Source organism: Nilaparvata lugens, chromosome 1, assembly GCF_014356525.2.
Source record: "Nilaparvata lugens isolate BPH chromosome 1, ASM1435652v1, whole genome shotgun sequence".
Taxonomy (NCBI): domain Eukaryota; kingdom Metazoa; phylum Arthropoda; class Insecta; order Hemiptera; family Delphacidae; genus Nilaparvata; species Nilaparvata lugens.
This window is the reverse complement of record NC_052504.1, coordinates 3631098-3650638: the sequence shown is the minus strand read 5'-3', so window position 1 is coordinate 3650638 and position 19541 is coordinate 3631098. Positions and strand designations below refer to the sequence as shown.

Below are 19541 nucleotides of genomic sequence, written 5' to 3'. Positions count from 1 at the left end.
ACCTAAGCTTTTTCCTAACCTAAGCTTTTCCTAAGTTGATCTCTTCCTAATGCAAGTTTTCCTAACCCAAGCTTTCCCTGACCTAAGCTTTTCTCAGACCCAGCTCCCCCTAACCTAAGCTTCTCCCAACCTTTGCTTTTCCCCAACCTGAGCTTTTCCTAACCTCAGCTTTTCCCAATCTAAGCTTTTCCCAACCTAAGCTTTTCCTGACCCTAGCTTCTCCTAACCTAAGCTTTCCCTAATCTAAGCTTTTTCTAACCTAAGCTTCCCCTAACCTAATATTTTCCTGATCCAAGCTCCTCCTAACCTAAGCTTTCCCCAATCTAAGCTTTTTCTAACCTAAGTTCTCCCTAGGTAGCAAAAAATGGAGTTGCAATATTTTTATTTGCCCAAATATCTCGAACAATTTTGAGTTTAGGCTATCAAGTGACTTGTCATTTTTTGTTTAGAATTTATCATTCTACTAAATCCAATAGTTTAAAATACCTATCAATCACCATGAAAACAGGTTCACCTCTTTTAAACCAAAAATTGCACTTTTTCTCACATTTTTTGCAATATCTCAAAAAACTACTGAAGTTACGAACCTGAAATCAGTTTCATTGGATTCCTCGTCTAATTTTACATAAGATTGCACTAGTTTAAAACATATTGTAGCCATAAAAAAATTTAAAAAATGAAAATTTATATAAAAATGTTGAACTCTCCGCCATGTTTTTTCAGCTAATCATTGGAAATCGACAACAATGTTATATATGGTTGATCTCGTCTTGATCTCCTCTATCGATCTATGTAGGTCTCAATGCTAGATTCCGCGGCCCATATACTAAAGTACAGCCAAACATTTGACTCAAGGTAGGGTAGCCATCAATTTATACTTGAGATAGAATTTACTCTACTTATTGAAAAAATCTGGTGTGGTACACTCACACAACTTTCCTTGCTCATTGAACTGGGAGCCTCATTCTTAAACGATAATAAATTAGAGAAATAAACATAATGACGATTGATGGCAAGATAATTATTTGAAACTACGATCGGACTACTGTATATGTGTGTATATAATTATTGTTTTCAGAGTACTTTTTCCTTTGTGTAAATTGTGAAATCCGATGATTTTTTAAAAGTCGTCAAAACAGCTGTTCTACAGATGAAATATCTCGACTATGTGTTATTTTTATAGATACCTACCTACCTACTCTATACTCTAGCCTACCTGCTCTACCTACCTACCTCATGCACGAGAAGGAGGTTACAAAGTACATTTCTCAAGGATGGGGTGAACCCCCCATTAGTTTCCCAGAGAGGAGACTCATGCCAGTTGATGGGGCTGATAAATAACTATACGGAGTATGAATTTGAAATAAATCAGTCAAGTAATTTTTGAGAAAATCGTGAAAAACATGGTTTTTCAGTAATTATCCGCCATTTTTCTCGAGAATATTACGCAGCTCCTGCAATTTTCCTAGAAATAAGACTCATGTCAGTTGATAGGGCTTATAAATAGCTATCCATGGTATAAATTTGAAGAAAATCGTTAGAGCCGTTTTCGAGAAAATCGTGAAAAACATGGTTTTTTAGTAATTATCTGCCATTTTTCTCGATAATATTACGCAGCTCCTGCAATTTTCCCAGGAATGAGACTCATGTCAGTTGATAGGGCTTATAAATAGCTATCCATGGTATAAATTTAAAGAAAATCGTTAGAGCCGTTTTTGAGAAAATCGTGAAAAACATGGTTTTTTAGTAATTATCCGCCATTTTTTCCGCCATCTTGAATTGAATTTTATTGAATTTCTTATTGTCGAGTCCTCATGGTATAAGGACCTTAAGTTTAAAATTTCAAGTCAATCGGTTAATTAGGAATGGAGTTATCGTGTTCACAGACATACACACACACACACACACATATCCACACACACACACACACACACACACACACACACACACACACACACTCACACACACACAGACCAACACCCAAAAATCATGTTTTTGGACTCAGGGGACCTTGAAACGTATAGAAAACTTGAAATTGGGGTACCTTAATTTTTTTTGGAAAGCAATACTTTCCTTACCTATGGTAGTAGGGCAAGGAAAGTAAAAAAACTTGAAGTACAGAGCAAGACCATGTTAAGAGAAGTATGAGATTCAACTAACATTGTACTATATAAGTATGTAACAATAATGCATTTCATTAGCCCACCATCTGTTTGTGATAGAAGAAGTTCTGCATTCTCCAAATCATGCAGTAATACATTGAGAAAATAATATAAGAAGATATAATATGGTATAGGTCGTTTATGTTCTAAATATCATTTCGGTTTTTGTTAACTCAAGCCAATTACAATCGACTACTGTCTATTATTACTGTTTTGGCCTTGTGAGAGTGTAAGAATGGCACAGTATGAGAGACTACCAGTGTCACATAGCTTCACAAAAAATAACTACTAGGACTATTGGCTTGAGTTAACAGTGAAATTTGGAACACAAACGTCTTATACCATGGAATATCCTCTTATTCTATCTTTTCTCTATGGTAATACTTTGACAAGAGTCATCGAAAGTGATATTCACTTCAAAAATGTAGTATTTTCTACAGCTAATATAAAATCAAATCAAATTCTTTAATTGCTGCAACATTTTTTCAAAATGCATATCAAAGTCAAAACATATAAAACAGATAAGTTAAAACAGTCATAAGATCACAGATTATGTATCACATTATTATCTAACAGTTCATTTTTATTGTATGGACATTTTTCAACAAGGAAAGTTTTTATTCTATTCTTAAAACATTTAGTCTCTAGACATTTAAAATTATCAGATAAATTATTAAACAGTCTGATGCCATACTCAATAAAACCATTTAGTGTGTATGAATAATTACATTGATTCACTCTAAGAGCAGACGCATTCCTAGTAAAATGATTATGAACAGTATTACCGGTATTCAAAGGAATAAATGCCAAATTCTTCTCTATATACATTAAACACTCAAAAGCATAGATAGCAAAGACAGTTAATATTTTCATTTGTCTGAATAGAGGTTTACAATGTGCTCAACCATGGACATGAGCTATCACTCTTATTGCACACTTCTGCAAAACAAACAGTCTCTTAACGTTAGTGTCATTCCCCCAGGCAACAATACCATAAGACAAATGCGTACATACGCATAATAAACAGTAATTAGTGCAACTGGGTTAACAAAGAATTTCAAACGGTTCAATAAAAATAAACCTTTATACTCTCTTAAATAATAAGTTTACATGAGTCTCCCACTTAAGATTATTCTGTAAAGTGATGCCCAAAAATTTTGTATTGTCACTACTAGAAGTGAAGCCAAAATCCAACATTTGGGTTTTGTCCTTGTTAAGACAGAGTGAATTTGCAGCAGACCAGTCTTCAACAATTAAATTAACACAATTTTGAGAGTAATTTAACAAATTATTACATTTGATCTGAATAGCCAAGTCATCAGCAAACATGAATGATTTAACAAAATCATTGCTTATGGCAGCTGGAAGATCATTAACATGAATGATAAAAAGAAGTGGCCCCAGTGTAGAACCTTGAGGAACACCAAATCTCACTTTAGAAAATTTTGAGAAGCAGTTGTTATAAAAGACTGCCTGAAATCTATCATTTAAGTAAGAGGAAATCAGATTGACTGCATTATTATCAAAGCCATAAAACCTCAGTTTCTGCAATAAGATATCATGCTTTATAGTATCAAACGCCTTAGACATATCAAAGAAACTGCCCTTAACTCTATTCCTCTCATCAATAGAATACATGCAGTGCTTCATAAATTCAGAGATAGCCATTCAGTTCCTCTAAAAGGTCTAAACCCATATTGACTATCACTGAAAACATTATTTTTTTCAAAATATTCAATCATTTGCACATACAAAATATTCTCAAAAAATTGGAGAAAATAGGAATTATAGAAATGAGTCTGAAATTATTATAATCAGAAGTAGAGCCCTTTTTAAACAAGGGAATTGCTTTAGAGTATTTGAGGCATTTAGGAAATATCACCTCATCAATGCAATCATTAAATAAGCAACACAACATTCCACAAAAAAAGGAGAAGCAAGTTTAACAATAAAAGAATTAAGATTAAAAAAATCAAGACAGGAACTATTTTTTAAAGATAAAATGGTGTTATGAACCTGTTCAACACTAGTATGGTGGAAAACAAAAGAACTATTAACAGCATCAGGTACAGAATTTTTAAACTTATCAAGATAATGTGCTACACTGTAATGCGCAGGAGGAACACTCTGGACAATACGATTAACATTGTCTAAAAAGAAATTATTAAAACCATCTGGAGTGTGACCATCACTGGCAATACACTTTGATACATCATTCTTGTTCATATTCTCTCTTACTATAGACCACAATATCTTGGGTTTTACAGTAGCCTGAAGAATACGATTATTATTGTAATTACGTTTGGCTTCTTTCACCATTTTTCTAAAAAGTTTTTTATAGTTATTAAAACTTATTCTATAATTGAGCAAACCAGTGCTTCTATACACTTCAATTACAACATTGAACAGAATTCTTTCATTTGTCTTAATTCGTTGTTATACCATTTTAAATTATGTGAAAAAGTTCTTCTGGAAACATTTTTCAATGGAAAAACACAGTCCACAATATCAACGAAACTTTCATGGAAATGGGCAAATTATTACATCATCAATTAGAACATCATCAATAGAAACAAATGAAAAAATAAACAGCCAATTTACTACAGCCAGTAAAGATTCAAAATGGATAACATTAGTATTACATATATGACGAATAACTCTATTGGGTTTATGATCAGCAGAAACAACAGTCTTATGGGAGCTTAAATCTAATGAACACTTAGAAATTATGGCAAAATGGTCAGACACTAACGTAGGTTTGACTGCTGTTGAAACTAATCTATCTACATGAATAGAAGTGGCAACATTGTCGATACATGAACCTGAACCAAACAAGGTGGAGGCTGGTCTGGTAAATTCATTAATTAATAATTTGAGATTAAAACTAAGTAACAAATTTTGAAACACCATCTTGAAGGTAGAATTGGTCATAATATCAATATTAAAATCACCGCAAAGGATTACAGATGCATTTGATTTATTCCATCAACACTTCCAATTCAATTGATGCTGTTAGTCCAGGTTGAAACTCACTATATCTTATCCAAAAATTCACCAAAAGTATTTCAGTAAGTACTCAGCAAAAATAGTTTTTTGAGGTTTTAGAATCTTTCATTAGCTGTAAATCAAGTTATCAGATAAGACCAATCTTGTCCTCTGTCTACAGATCAAGAGAGAGAAGCAAGAAGATGGATTTGCAGAACTTCAATTGACAACAGATAACATCAAACAGGAGCCAATAACCTCAGAGGAAGCCCCAACTACTACTCAGGTATATAACAACCAATCCATATATATAAAAGCGAAATGGCACTCACTGACTGACTGACTGACTGACTCACTCAATCGCAGAACTAAAAATCTACTGGACCAAAAACATTCAAATTTGGTAGGTATGTTCAGTTTGCCCTTTAGAGGCGCAGTAAGAACGGATTTGAAAAAAAATTCAAAGATACGCCCAAAATCTGCGTTTTTCAGCGTTTTTTAGCGTTTTCTCAGCTTTATCGGGAACAAATGAACAGAAAATGTTCAAATTTAGTACAGAAGCTCAGCTAGGGTGTAATAATGTTGTGTTAGAAGGAATTTGCAATATCGCCAAAGATACGCCCAAAATCTGCATTTTCCAGCTAGTCCAGTCAATATAGACATGAAAAAGGGGATGTGCTTGCAATTTATATTGTAGTTCTGATTTTTTAATATATTATTTGGGAACATAGGAGAATTCCAGAACCAATTTCTTCATGCAAAATATCCTTGTGCTAGATACAGAGTGGCCCAAAAACCTGGATTTTTGATCGTTCGATTTTTTGCAGCCTCTACACCTATTCTACCAGATTAAACAGAACTTGGCAAACCCATGAACAAAAACACATCTGTTTACCAAGCTACGTTCAATCTAAGGCTAGGCGCACAGCATTTAGTCAAGACAAGACAAGACATGATCAGACACGTTTAGTCACAATACTTCACATAGTTGCTTATGAAGACATGTAATTGCAATGACTAATCAGTGTGAGTTGTGTCATAAGCGAGGTCTTGTGAAAATTTGCAAGAATCTTGTCTTTTCTTGACTAACTGATGTGCGCCTAGCCTAATAGCAATAGTATAAATAAATATACTAACAACAAAAAATAATATTCTAAATAATGTACAAAAAAAGAAATATGAGTAGAATAATTGAAAAATATGAGAGTTTTGAGGATGGCAAAGGGCAAAGAATCTTTCGTCCAGAAATCGATGTGTGTGTAACTAACATCTAAAAAATAATATTCCAAATAATGTACAAAAAAAGAAATATAATTGAAAAATATGAAAGTAAGACTAAAAAGCATGAACTTATTACAATTGAAAAATATTAAGATACATAATATGATGAAGAATGAAACAAATTAAAGAAGAATAATAATAAAAAAGTGAAAGAAAGTTATGATGAAGGAAGAAACAGATGATGAAGAAGAGTACTGGAATTATAAAGATAATTGTATAAGATAGAAAAGTTCCCATAATCAAACTATTAGTGGTCAAATAAATTCAAATGGAATTATAATAACCACACTAAACCCACCTACAATGCTGCAAATCCATCCATAAACTCTATATGAAAATCGCAAAAAATGGAGATGAAGAACAAACATACAAAATATAAATGCCGAATCCTACACTCTAAGCTTGGTAGCTACTGAGAAGTTGGTAGAGCCTTTTTTTGAAAGTAGACAATGAGCCGGATAGTACAATATTTTCAGGCAACTCATTCCATTCTCTTGTGGCCGTAACCACAAAAGAATGATTGAAAATTGCTGTTCGATGCAATGGAATTTGCAGCTTATATTGGTGTTATCTTGTTCCTCGTCCCGGATTAACACTTGAAATCAGTGTGAAAGATTCGCGAAGGTAGCCTGGTCCCTCATCCAGAACTAACACCTTGAAAGTCAGACAGAGAATGAAGAACTTTCGACGCTCCCTCAGTTTAAGCCAGCCAAAATCATCAAAGAGAGGTGTGATATGAGCATCCCTTCTGGCATCAAAGATGAAACGCACAGTAAAGTTCATAGACCGCTGCAATTTGTTACTCAGCTCATTTGAAATATCATTATATGCAATGCAACAGTAATAAAGGAATGGCATAATCAACGCATTCACTGGTGTAGCTCTTACTGATTTAGGCAGATAATTTCTAATCCTTTTCAGCTGATGCATACCACCAAAAACTTTATTACACACATGTGTGGTCTGTTCATTCCAGTTGAGATAACTGTCAACCAAGACACCAAGAATACGGACACATTGGGAATAGGCAATGACATTTCCATTGATCATGACAGATGGAGGATTGGTCAATGGCAAGCCATTCATCAGCCTGGGATAGCCTATAATGATACTTTTAGTTTTTGTTGGATTCAGTTTGAGACCATGAGCGATTGACCACTCAACAAGTTTTGCAATGTCCTCATTCATCCGATTCACTGACAAATGGAAATTTTCAGAAGGAAAATGAAGATATATGATGAGATCGTCGGCAAAAAGATGATATAGTTTGAAATATCATAGGAGAATTGTCATAATATGCTTTCAAATCTGCCAAGTGCCAATGTGTAGCTCGTTTTGTTTGTTAGTTTGTTCTGTTTACAAGATACTGTATGGTTCGCAGCTTTTAGTAGATTTTTGGACGATTTTAATGAATATTTCTTCTGGTTCTACTATTTATAATCTATTAACTAGTTATCCAACATTATAATGCCAAGAGATTGGCTGAAGATTTTGAAGAAATGCCTGCCTATGATCCTGGGATGTATTAGGTGAGTGAGGAGTTCACTTGAATACATAATATTTGCATCTTGAGCTAATATCGACAAACTGTTTAGTTTTTTGCCTTTCCTGAGAATTTTGATTTTTCAGTTCATAAGGAACATTTTCTCAAAAAGTAATAGAGTTATCCTGATGAAATTTTTACACGTTACTGGCTTCTGTACGTTACATATGCTGAGCTATTTCCAGATTGATCCATTCAAAAATAGTTATTTAAAAAAATATTTTCTTGTTGAAAATGTAAGACCAAAAAGGCAAGTTGAGAATTTTGTTATTTATTTCTATGGTTAGTACGCTTTTGAAATTAACTCAGCTATTAAAGGAAGTGCCTATAAAAGCATGTTGAAAATGTGAAAGCAATCGGTTGAGTAGTTTTTTTAGAAAATGTTCCTTATGTTAACATGGAGTAGGATAGGGATTCCGTGTCCCCTTAAGAGCGTAAAGCGAAATATTGATTGGGGCATTATCATACTGTTTAGAATTGTGTGCTCCAAGCTTACGTACATTATTCCACATAGCAACCACTGACCTATTTCTGTTCAATTGTTCATGGAAGTGTCGAAGCTTAGCATTGCGACAAAGTGATTTAACTCTGTTCCGCAACACTTTGAAAGAATTAAAATCATTTTCATCACTTGTTCTTTTGAATTTTCTTCGTGCTCTATCCCTCTCCCGTCGAGCATTCAGAATCTCTGAATTAATCCAAGGAACAGGCCTATGCCGCGGTCGCACTGTACACACTGGTGCATGCCTATCAATAATGCTAATAATCATGTCATTGAAAACAGCAACTTTTTCATTTATGTCATTAATTTCTCCAATTTGGTGCCATGGAAGATCAATTGCCTCCTCTAGAACCGCATTCATATCGAGGTTTTTGTAATTTCTTAATGTAAAAGATGAATTGTGGTGAGGTTTTTCCAAGTTGTAAATCAGATAAATAAGGTCATGATGGGAGAAACAAGGTGCAGGCATCTGGTCTTAATATGAGACATAATCTTTATCACTGACAATGGCTAGATCAAGTAGAGTGTGAGAATGAGGCAGATGGTAAGTTGGTAATGTGTCATTAACAAAATAGAGACTCATAGATGTTATCATTGTTACAAGCTGTCTTTTTTCGAAATTGTTTTTCAGCAAGTCGGAATTAAAATCCCCAAGCAAAATAATGTGTTGATAGTTGCCCAAGTGATCTAGTAGAGCATCCTCAAGTAGAGAAAGTCGACCAGCATCTGGAGGACGATAAACAATACACACTACCACCTTGATATTATTTGTAGTCAATACAACAAACAAGAATTCGGGAGATCTGGAGTAGGGCTGGGGTGAACAATGAACTAGTTTGGGTCTTAAAGATGAACGGACATTAACTGCCACTCCTCCCCTCGCCTTACCAATCCTATCATTACGAAACAAAGAGAAGTCATTCAATGCAAATAAACTATAATAGGGAAGGCTTAAGCCAAGACTCACTCACACCCACAACATCGAAACTAAGCGATGTAAATATTTCCTTAAAATCGTCAAAATGGCCAGGAAGGGATTCAGCATTAATATGGCATAATTTCAAGGAATTCGGATACTCATTACTCACCTCCAAAGAAAACACTGCATGATTTATGGTGCGTTTTTCGATATGCATGAGGTAACAAGCTTTAATTGAGTTAACAGTGAAATTTGTAACATAAACGTCTTATACCATGAAATATCCTCTTATGCTATCTTTTCTCAATGGTAATAATAATAATAGAAGTTATGTTCTAACAAGAGTCATCGAAAGTGATATTCAATTAAAAAATGTAGTAATTTCTACAGCTAACATCATCACTTCCAATTCAATTGATGCTGATAGTCCAGGTTGAAACTCACTATATCTTATCCAAAAATTCACCAAAAGTATTTCAGTGGCCTCAGCAAAAATAGTTGTTTGTGGTTTTTGAATCTTTCCTCAGCTGTAAATCAAGTTATCAGATAAGTCCAATCTTTTCCTCTGTCTACAGATCGAGAGAAAGAAGCAAGAAGATGGATTTGCAGAACTTCAATTGACAACAAATAACATCAAACAGGAGCCAATAACCTCAGAGGAATCCCCAACTACTACTCAGGTATATAACAACTAATTATCCTCATATATTTCTTGCCATTGTTCCTGATTGCATCTAAAGCTTTACAGACAATACATAATACACAAAAGTAATCAAAGAGTGTGACATATATTAACAATACATTAAATAAATAGGTAGTAAAAATGCAATTTCAATATTGAACTAATAGGTTATTATAGAGATAGCAATGAGAATTCATTCATGATTTTCTATTGGCTATCAATATTGAAGTGATATGATGATTGCAGGTTGAATTGGATGGTTGATGTGGTCGTCTGCTGGAGAGAGAAGTGGCATTTTGCGAAAGTGTTGACATTAAGCAGGACAACAATACAGTATTCCAATCAATAATGAATCAATTGACAAATTCATTCTATTAACGAGCACTGTTCTATTGCAATTCTATTTTAAAACGTCAGGACATGTATGATAAACATGTGTGTACACACATATACATCTTGCATGTTTTGTCATCAGCAACAACCAGTAACAAAAAATCTGGTGTGGCGCACTCACAAAACTTTCCTTGCCGTTATGAAAATTGATCACCTGACGCTAGTGTTCACGCGCATCTCTAGTCTACTATTCTAAGATCTGAGCCAGCTGGTGATAGGAGTATAACGCTGGAGACACACGAGGTCTGCTATCTCTTCATAGTGAATGATTTAATAGAATCAACAGTTTGCAATTGAATGATCACGTTTTCTCGAATTTCGAGCTTATTTACATTTTTAGGTTGAAATGTTACTAAACATTAATTGTGGAGGTTTTCATGCTCAATCCTTTCCACTTGAAATTTTTTGTTCAAATTGTATCTGAAGACTGATTATTGGGAATCTAAAATCAAACTTTGCATAGATTGGGCGAAGCTCCTGAAATTTTTAGAGATTTGGGGCTTGTGGAAGTTGATTATCAATGACTATTATAGGAATAAATTTGATCAAAATCGTTGGAGCCGTTTTCGAGAAAATCGCGAAAAACCCTGTTTTTGACAACATTTTTGCCATTTTAACCGCCATCTTGAATTGAAATTGTTCGTGTAAGGACCTGAAGTTCCAAATTTCAAGTAATTCCATTAATTGGGAGACGAGATATCGTGTACACAGACGCACACACACACACACACACACCACACACACACACACACACACACACACACACACACACACACACACACACACACCACACACACACACAACACACACACACACACACCACAGAGAGAGACCAATACCCAAAAACCACTTTTTTGGACTCAGGGGACCTTGAAACGTATAGAAATTTAGAAATTGGGGTACCTTAATTTTTTTTGGAAAGCAATACTTTCCTTACGTATCGTAAAAGGGCAAGGAAAGTAAAAATGAACTTCTGAATTACAAATTATTAAGATACAAAAATAATTTAACCTCAAATCATGGAGAAAAAATAGAAGTGAAGAAAAAATATACCACAAAAATCAAAGATATGAAAAATTAACCTCAATACTTTTTTTCAAAACCTTTTCCTGTGATGACACAACAATGCATGACGAAATGTTTGTACACATATGTTCATCATGCATATCCTGTCGTTAGTAGCTTCAATTTCATAGTTCTAATTTCACAACTACTCCTGTATTTCTCAAATAATACTAGTAGTTCTGTGAACAGTAGACCTCACGCAGTATTCTCATCCACAAGTACCTGATTGAAACTATAGACCTTATGGAAATACAGCAATAGACTGGCTTCTCCACACATCTATGTAATCACTTGTCAGCTGATTTATGATGAATAATTCTATAGTCTGATTTTTACTCTCATATTGGTGTATGAAGGAGGCTCCTTTTTCCTTTTATATTATCCTTGAAATGCAAAATTTCCAAAAACCTTGTATTTACGTCAACGCGCAATTTAAAAAGGAACATACCTGTCAAATTTCATGAAAATCTATTACCGCGTTTCGCCGTAAATGCGCAACATATAAACATATGAACATTTAAACATTAAGAGAAATGCCAAACCGTCGACTTGAATCTTGGACCTCACTTCGCTCGGTCAACTATTCACCAATCATATTGAATTACTTGTTCAATCTATTTCAACCACTTGACAATTAGCAGTCAGATTAATAAGTTTCTACAATTCTGTCAATATCTTATTTCTTATGTCACATTAGGAAAAGTGTTTGTAATGGGGAGTGTAGTGATGTAGTATTAGGAAAAATTTACATTCTGTCATCAGAAAAATAATTATTCTAATCTATTTAATGAACATATATTTCCAGATCTATAAATTTCTGAGTAAGTATGTTGAATTAGCAATGAAATGCTTGTTCCCAAACTCTGCTCTTATTTGATCATAGTACCACTGTTTGTGTATTAGCAGTGTTGTGATGTGAATATATTCTGCAGATGGCGACAGTTGCAGTAGATAGCAGCCAAGAACCAGCGCCAGAGTGCAGCATTGCATTCACTCCAACCAATAATGATTTCAGCCAACAACATTATTTAATCCCTGGCTACAATCTAATATTCATCAAAGAAGAAGGTAAGATATAACTGTGTCTTGTTAGTCATATCAAAGAAATGTATTTGACAACACATACTTGAATCAAATAAGCTTTCAAATTAAGCTGAGAAACACTGTTCAAGAATAATTATTACTAAACGAAATCCAAATTAAATGCTGTAATTCACCACGAAGACTTCTGCTACTGCAAATATTGTCAACAGGGTAAACAGCCTGATGGAAATTCGATGAGCGCTACTATTCAAAAATTATTTGACAGCACGGAAATCAAACCCAGTACCTACTATTTGCCGGTTAGGAATGCTTATCCTTGAACCAAACTGACAATCTCTGGATAGCAGCGCCATTTTATAGGAAGCCATAGCGGCCAGCCAGTCTACAGATGGAAATTACTGAGATATTGCAATTATTCAAATGTATTTTCCATCTGTTCAAGAATAGTTTGTTGTAAGTATATATATAATGAGGAGTCTGGCACAACATGTCCCAGACTTCCCCACCTAACCAAACTTAACCTAACTAAAAAATTCAACCTAACCTAACCCAACCTAACTAACCTAACCTAACCTCAAGGTCAAAGGTCTCGGTCAAATTATCAAAAAAAAAATAGAAAAAAAAACTTAGAAAAAATTTAATAATGAAAAATCAAAAATTAATAAAAATAAATCAGAAGGTCTCCCACCCACTCTGGAGTGTATATATAGTGTTTAGTGTTCACAACAGTGGGGGGGGGGACCATCAGTGTTCAGTCAAGAGCCATACAAGACACATCTGTTCAGTTCTAGAACCGGGCGTTTCAGCACACAGCCACACACACACTGTGAAAAAGTATCCTAGGACACACATGGCCGCCGTTTTGATCTTCAATAAAATAGACTATATTCAATGAAAGTAGCAATGAATTGCTGATTTTTATTCCTCAAATCCTCTTCACCCACATTTAGTGATGTAAGAAGAAGTGATCATTCTAGAATATTGTATAGAATATACAAGGAGCTTCAATATACAAACAGTAATGAGATATCCTCTGGTTAGCATGTATGCTTTCAAGAGTCTCAGATATGAATCCTAGAATGTGAACAAACCATTGTATCACAAGGATATCTTTTCCTAGTTATATTTAACATAATAGCATTCCATAGTATTCAGTCAGTGTTCAGTTACTGTTCAGTTACTGTTCAGTCACATGACTAATGGCCACGCCCACCAGCATTAGAGACCTATCACTCTAGCTCAAGATGGTCATGCAGGACCTGTCACTCTACACTAAGATGGTCATGGAGACCTCTATCACACCAGATTAATATGTCCATGGTAGACCTACTAGATCAAGATGTCCATGGGAGACTCTAGATTGCCGTGCTACCAAATTTATCCTAAATAGGTTGAATAGCATTTTCACCTATTAACCTAAAGAAAGTTATCAGCTCCAAAATGGTAAATTCTTGATAAATTATGAATAGATCTATTGCTAATGAATAAGAAATCCAGTTTTTAGAGCAAACAAACTTATAATTTTCATAAGAATTTTGGCAATATACAACACAAAACCACAGAACAACACCTTACAACACTTAAACATATAGCATCATTATAAGCTAAAATACTTATCCATTTATATAGTTGAAAACAATGGCTATAGGCTTGTAAACACTCAAATAAAATTATACAAAATTAGAACACCATAAAACTGTTCAAATCTCAAATTAAAACATTATAAATTTCAATTAAACAGAAAAATATTCAGAGAGCACAAAACACTTTCAATAGCCAGCCACCATTTTTTTAGAGAAGAGCTAACAATGACCCGCCTTTTAGATAAAGCCTAGAACAGTGACGTTATGAACACGTCATCGATATTAATTTCCAAAAAAACATAAATTACAAGTTTTGAATTTACATTTCACATTTGTTCTCAATAAAACTTTATTTCAAAACTGTTATTTTAAATTTATTTATCCTCTATGCTGTTTATAATGATCTGTTAATTCTGAAATAGAACTCTGTTTCAGTGATACCATGGAATGTGCAACACAATTATTTATGATAAATTCTCAGTTAAAAGTTGTCCGCATATCGATTACTCTGATATTTACTATCAAGTTTTATAGATCTCGAATTAAAGATTCAATTTTAATCGAGAAAAAATTCAATATTACAAGATCAACATGGCCATGCTGCTTTAGATCAAAATGGCATTGAAGATAGATATTTTCAACGACTCCCACTCTACCTCCTCTGTGTTTAGACATGACTTATTTAACATGGACATTTTCAATGACCCTCACTCCTCCTGTCACATGACCATGCTCACCAGTATTCAACATGTCTGTATGACATGGCTGGGTCATCCACTCTGTGGTCAGTCAGTCAGTTCAATTACTGTTCAGTCAAGTTTTTGATAATTTGACCTTGACCTTGGGTTAGGTTAGGTCAGGTTTTTTTAGGTTGGGTTAGGTTAAATTTTTTAGTTAGGTTAGGTTAGGTGGGGAAGTCTGGGACATGTTGTGCCAGACTCCTCATTTTATATCTACTGTTGTATATTTTCTCAAGTAATGTTGTATGTTTATTTTTGTAGATTCCCGAGATGGAGAAGACATTTCAGAAGAAGTTGACTTTGGCGCAGTGAAGAGTGAAGCAGAGATGTGGCCTTCTACCAGCGGCACTGCCAATGCAGCAGAAGTGGGTGGACTGGATGAATATTCAATCTCTCCAGTGGAAAAGTGCACTGAGCCAACTGTGGCTGGCAAAGAGACCAAGCTCTACAGCTGTGCTGACTGCAGCTATAAAAGTCCATGGATTTCTGATTTGAAGACACACATTAGAACACACACTGGGGAAAAACCATTTAGTTGTGATTTATGTGATTATAAATGTACCACTTCAGGCTACATGAAAATACATATCAGATCACATACAGGTGAAAGCCCATTTAGTTGCGAATTTTGTGACTACAAATGTGCTCATTCATGTGATTTGATGAAACACATCAGAACACATACAGGTGTAAAACCATTCAGTTGCGAATATTGTGACTATAAATGTGGTCAGAAATCTAGTTTGAAGTTACATCTCAGAACACATACAGATGAAAAACCATTTAGTTGTACATTTTGTGACTATAAATGTGCTACTTCAGGTAATTTGAAGACGCACATCAGAATACACACTGGTGAGAAACCTTTTAGTTGCGAATTTTGTGACTTTAAATCTGCTACTTCAGGCCATTTGAAGAGGCACATCAGAACACACACTGGTGAAAAACCATTTAGTTGCGAATTTTGTGACTACAAATGTGTATCTTCAGGCCATTTGAAAGAACATATCAGATCACATACAGATGAAAAACCATTCAGTTGCGAATTTTGTGACTATAAATGTAGTCGGAAATCTAGCTTGAAATTACATCTCAGATCTCATACCAATGAAAAACCATTTAGTTGCGAATTTTGTGACTACAAATGTGCTCAATCATCTAATTTGAAGAAACACATCAGAACACATGCTGGTGAAAAAGAAGAACCATTCAGTTGTAAATAGTGTGACTATAAATGTGTCAGAAATCTAGGTTGAAATTACATCTCAGATCACATACCAATGAAAAACCATTTAGTTGCGAATTTTGTGACTACAAATGTGCTCAATCATGTAATTTGAAGAAACACATCAGAACACATACAGATGAAAAACCATTTAGTTGTAACTTTTGTGACTACAAATGTGCTTCTTCATCCAATTTGAAAGTTCATATCAGAATACATACAGGTGAAAAACCATTCAGTTGCTAATTCTGTGACTTTAAATTTGCTATTGCCGGTAATTTAAAAGTACATATTCAAACACATACAGGTAAAAAACTTTTTAGTTGCAAATTTTGTGACTATAAATGTTCTCGTTTAAATGATTTGAAGAAACACATCTGAAAAAATTGTGAAATTTTTAATTATACAATTATTATAATTTCTACTGAGTATAACAACACGTGACACTTAGTGGTACAAAACAAAATAGCACTGTACATGAATAAACTTAAATTAATGTAAAACTAGAATTATGACTTTGGTTTGATAAACTATAGAATTGTGAATTATTCGACTTTTTATGAGCTGCTTTATTTAGGCTACTTTGAAATCACTAGAGCCCATACACTTGAAAAATAATTGAAGTCTTAGGCCCGGTTGCACAAAAGCCGGTTAGATTTTAACCGTGATTAATTTCACGAGAACCAATCAGAGAAGGCCTTTTTGATAAATGGCGTCTATGATTGGTTCTCGTAATCACCATTAAAATTTAACCAGCTTTTATGCAACCGGCACTTAGTAATTTTATTGACATTGTTTTGTTTCTCAATCTATCATATCGAGATTTGTGTGATAGAAGTAAGTTGCTCGTGCGTTCAATAATTTATTGTAACAATTTCAATTCAGTACATTTTTCTGTAGTGACGAGGATGAAATGGAGGTTTAGCACTTAGCAGATGGAAATATCAATTGGGAATAATGAGTGGAATTGTATGCAAGTTGAGTCTATGTCTTTATCCATCTGCCAGATTAACTTTACTCTCCTTATATTAACTTATCCAGAAATATTAATTTGCAGCAATTAAGGCTGTGTTGATTACACCATAAAGCCTCCTGGCATAATATTTTTTGTATAATATTCTAATCTCTAATTTTATTTAGAATTATATATGGGATACAACTTCAGAGGGACTAGTTGATTCTAGTTTATGGACTGTTGTGAGGTCTATTCTTTTGAATATCAATTTTGTCATCATTATCTTATTCAATATACAGAGTGGGTGAAAAGTCCGAGAACGGCTTAATATCTCATACTCAAAGGTAATTTGACGGTGGGTGTGATTGGGGATCCTACTCAAATTGAAAATATTACTTTACTATGACTTTAGAAATCTGGTCCGCCATCTTGGATACGCCATATTGAATGCAACTTTATTTTTTTAAATAGGGAGGTGGTCATGCGATACATGATTTCGATACGAAAATTTCAAGAAAAAATTAATGGCGAAAACCGCATATCGATATCTCAAACAGTTTAGAAGAGATTCACATTATTAATCAACTATTCAAAGCAGAAAGGAGAGAAAAATGTCAGAGAACGGCCCAATATCTCATACACAAAGGTAATTTGACGGTGGCTGTGATTGGGGATCCTACTCAAATTGAAAATACTATGACTTCAGAAATCTGGTCCGCCATTTTGAATGCAACTTTATTTTTTTAAATAGAAAGGTGGTCATGCAATACATGATATTGATACGGAATTTTAAGAAAAAATGAATGGTGAAAACCGCACATCGATATCTCAAACCGTTTCGAAGATATTCACATTATTAATCAATACCATGCAAATCAGAATTGAAATACATAAGTGGTATTCAATTCAACTCAATTTATTAATGATATTGATTAATAATATTAATATCTTCTAAACGGTTTGAGATATCGATGTGCGGTTTTCACCATTCATTTTGTCTTGAAATTCCGTATCGAAATCATGTATCGCATGACCACCTTCCTATTTAAAAAAAATAAAGTGGCATTCAATATGGCGGATCCAAGATGGCGGACCAGATTTCTAAAGTCATAGTAAAGTAATTTTTTCAATTAGAGTACGATCCCCAATCACACCCACCTTGAAATCACATTTTTTATGAGATATTAAACTGTTCTCGGACTTTTCACCCACTCTGTATATTGCATTCATTCATTACACCAAGGACACCACAAACTTTAGTGCCCGACATCCAGCAAAGCTTTGGTGTCTCACTTGGGTAGCCAGCCCATGCACCACTTGTGTCCCAATGTTAATTGGACTTGAATTCAAAATTGTATGAAACATAACCTACTTTTGGACTATAGTGTAAGGGTAGCCGTCTAGTTGTCACCCCGACTACTTGACACCTGGTCATTTTGGCCATAGGCGACTACTTGTACCCTCGTAAAAATATACCATTGCCGTCAAGTTGTCACCCCGACTATTTGACACCTACTGGACCGTGGTGCCAACTAGACATGACCGTAAACGACAACTTGACACCTCGCACCCTCGCGTCAGGGTGTCTTCCTTACAAAGAAAGGAGACAAGTAGACGGGGATGGCTCACGTCTACATGACACCTTGCACGCTGGCGTCAAGGTGTCACCCTGACTACTTGTCACCTACAGAGCACAAATGCACCTAATGCTAGACAAATATTTTGAGGCTCTTTTCAACATCCAGTCTGTTTCTATACTTATTCTTGATTGCACCATGGTTGAAAAGGTTCACTCACAAAGACATGATGTTGAAAATATCTTATTATATCAAAATTAGGAATCTTAATGCTTTTTCATATAGAACTTGATAGTTAGGCTTTATTTTCCAACTTTCAAATGAAGAGCCAGCTGGAATGGTGATTTCTTGTGGAGTGGAGGCGAGGAGATAGGTTGTCGTGACCGTAGGCGACTACTTGTACCCTCGTAAAAATATACCATTGCCGTCAAGTTGTCACCCCGACTATTTGACACCTACTGGACCGTGGTGCCAACTAGTCATGACCGTAAACGACAACTTGACACCTCGCGACAGGGTGTCCCCACGACTAGTTGTCACCTCCTCAGAAAGGAGACAACTAGACGGGTATGACTCACGTCTACTTGTCCTCTAAAAACCGGTGTTGAAGGGGGAAACGTAGTCGGAGTGGCACCTCGTCGTGTGCCCTAGTTTAAGAATCAAAATTAGGTGAGGGAAAAGTTTTGGGCTGTGCCTGTTGGTCTGGGAGATTTACATTTTTCATGAAATCCATGAATAAAAACACAGATTTTTGCAAAAATGTTCAAAAATTAAAATCGCTCAAACTCTCAGGAATGATAGTACTTGACGTGAGGAACAATAAGATGTGATCACATATTGACGAAATACTCTCCTATTCTTGAGTTATAAGCATTTGAAGATGAG

At 34.8% G+C, this 19541-nt stretch overlaps 1 protein-coding gene across 41 annotated transcripts in view; it reads left to right on the top strand.

The window, feature by feature from the left end:
• Positions 1-16732, top strand: part of LOC111055396 (gastrula zinc finger protein 5-1-like) — a 116221-nt gene extending 99489 nt beyond the window's left edge. For 37 of the 41 annotated variants that reach the window (XM_039427778.1, XM_039427748.1, XM_039427740.1 and 34 more), the window contains 4 exons: positions 5329-5433; positions 9968-10072; positions 12465-12600; positions 15161-16732. In XM_039427778.1, the coding sequence (XP_039283712.1) occupies positions 5329-5433; positions 9968-10072; positions 12465-12600; positions 15161-16122 (1308 nt within the window). In that variant the 3' untranslated portion in view covers positions 16123-16732. Of the gene's footprint in view, positions 1-5328; positions 5434-9967; positions 10073-10320; positions 10354-12464; positions 12601-15160 lie in introns of those variants that run through there. The other 4 variants (XR_005571229.1, XM_039427573.1, XM_039427584.1 and 1 more) reach the window with 4 other exon arrangements.
• The last annotated feature ends 2809 nt before the right edge of the window (positions 16733-19541 follow it).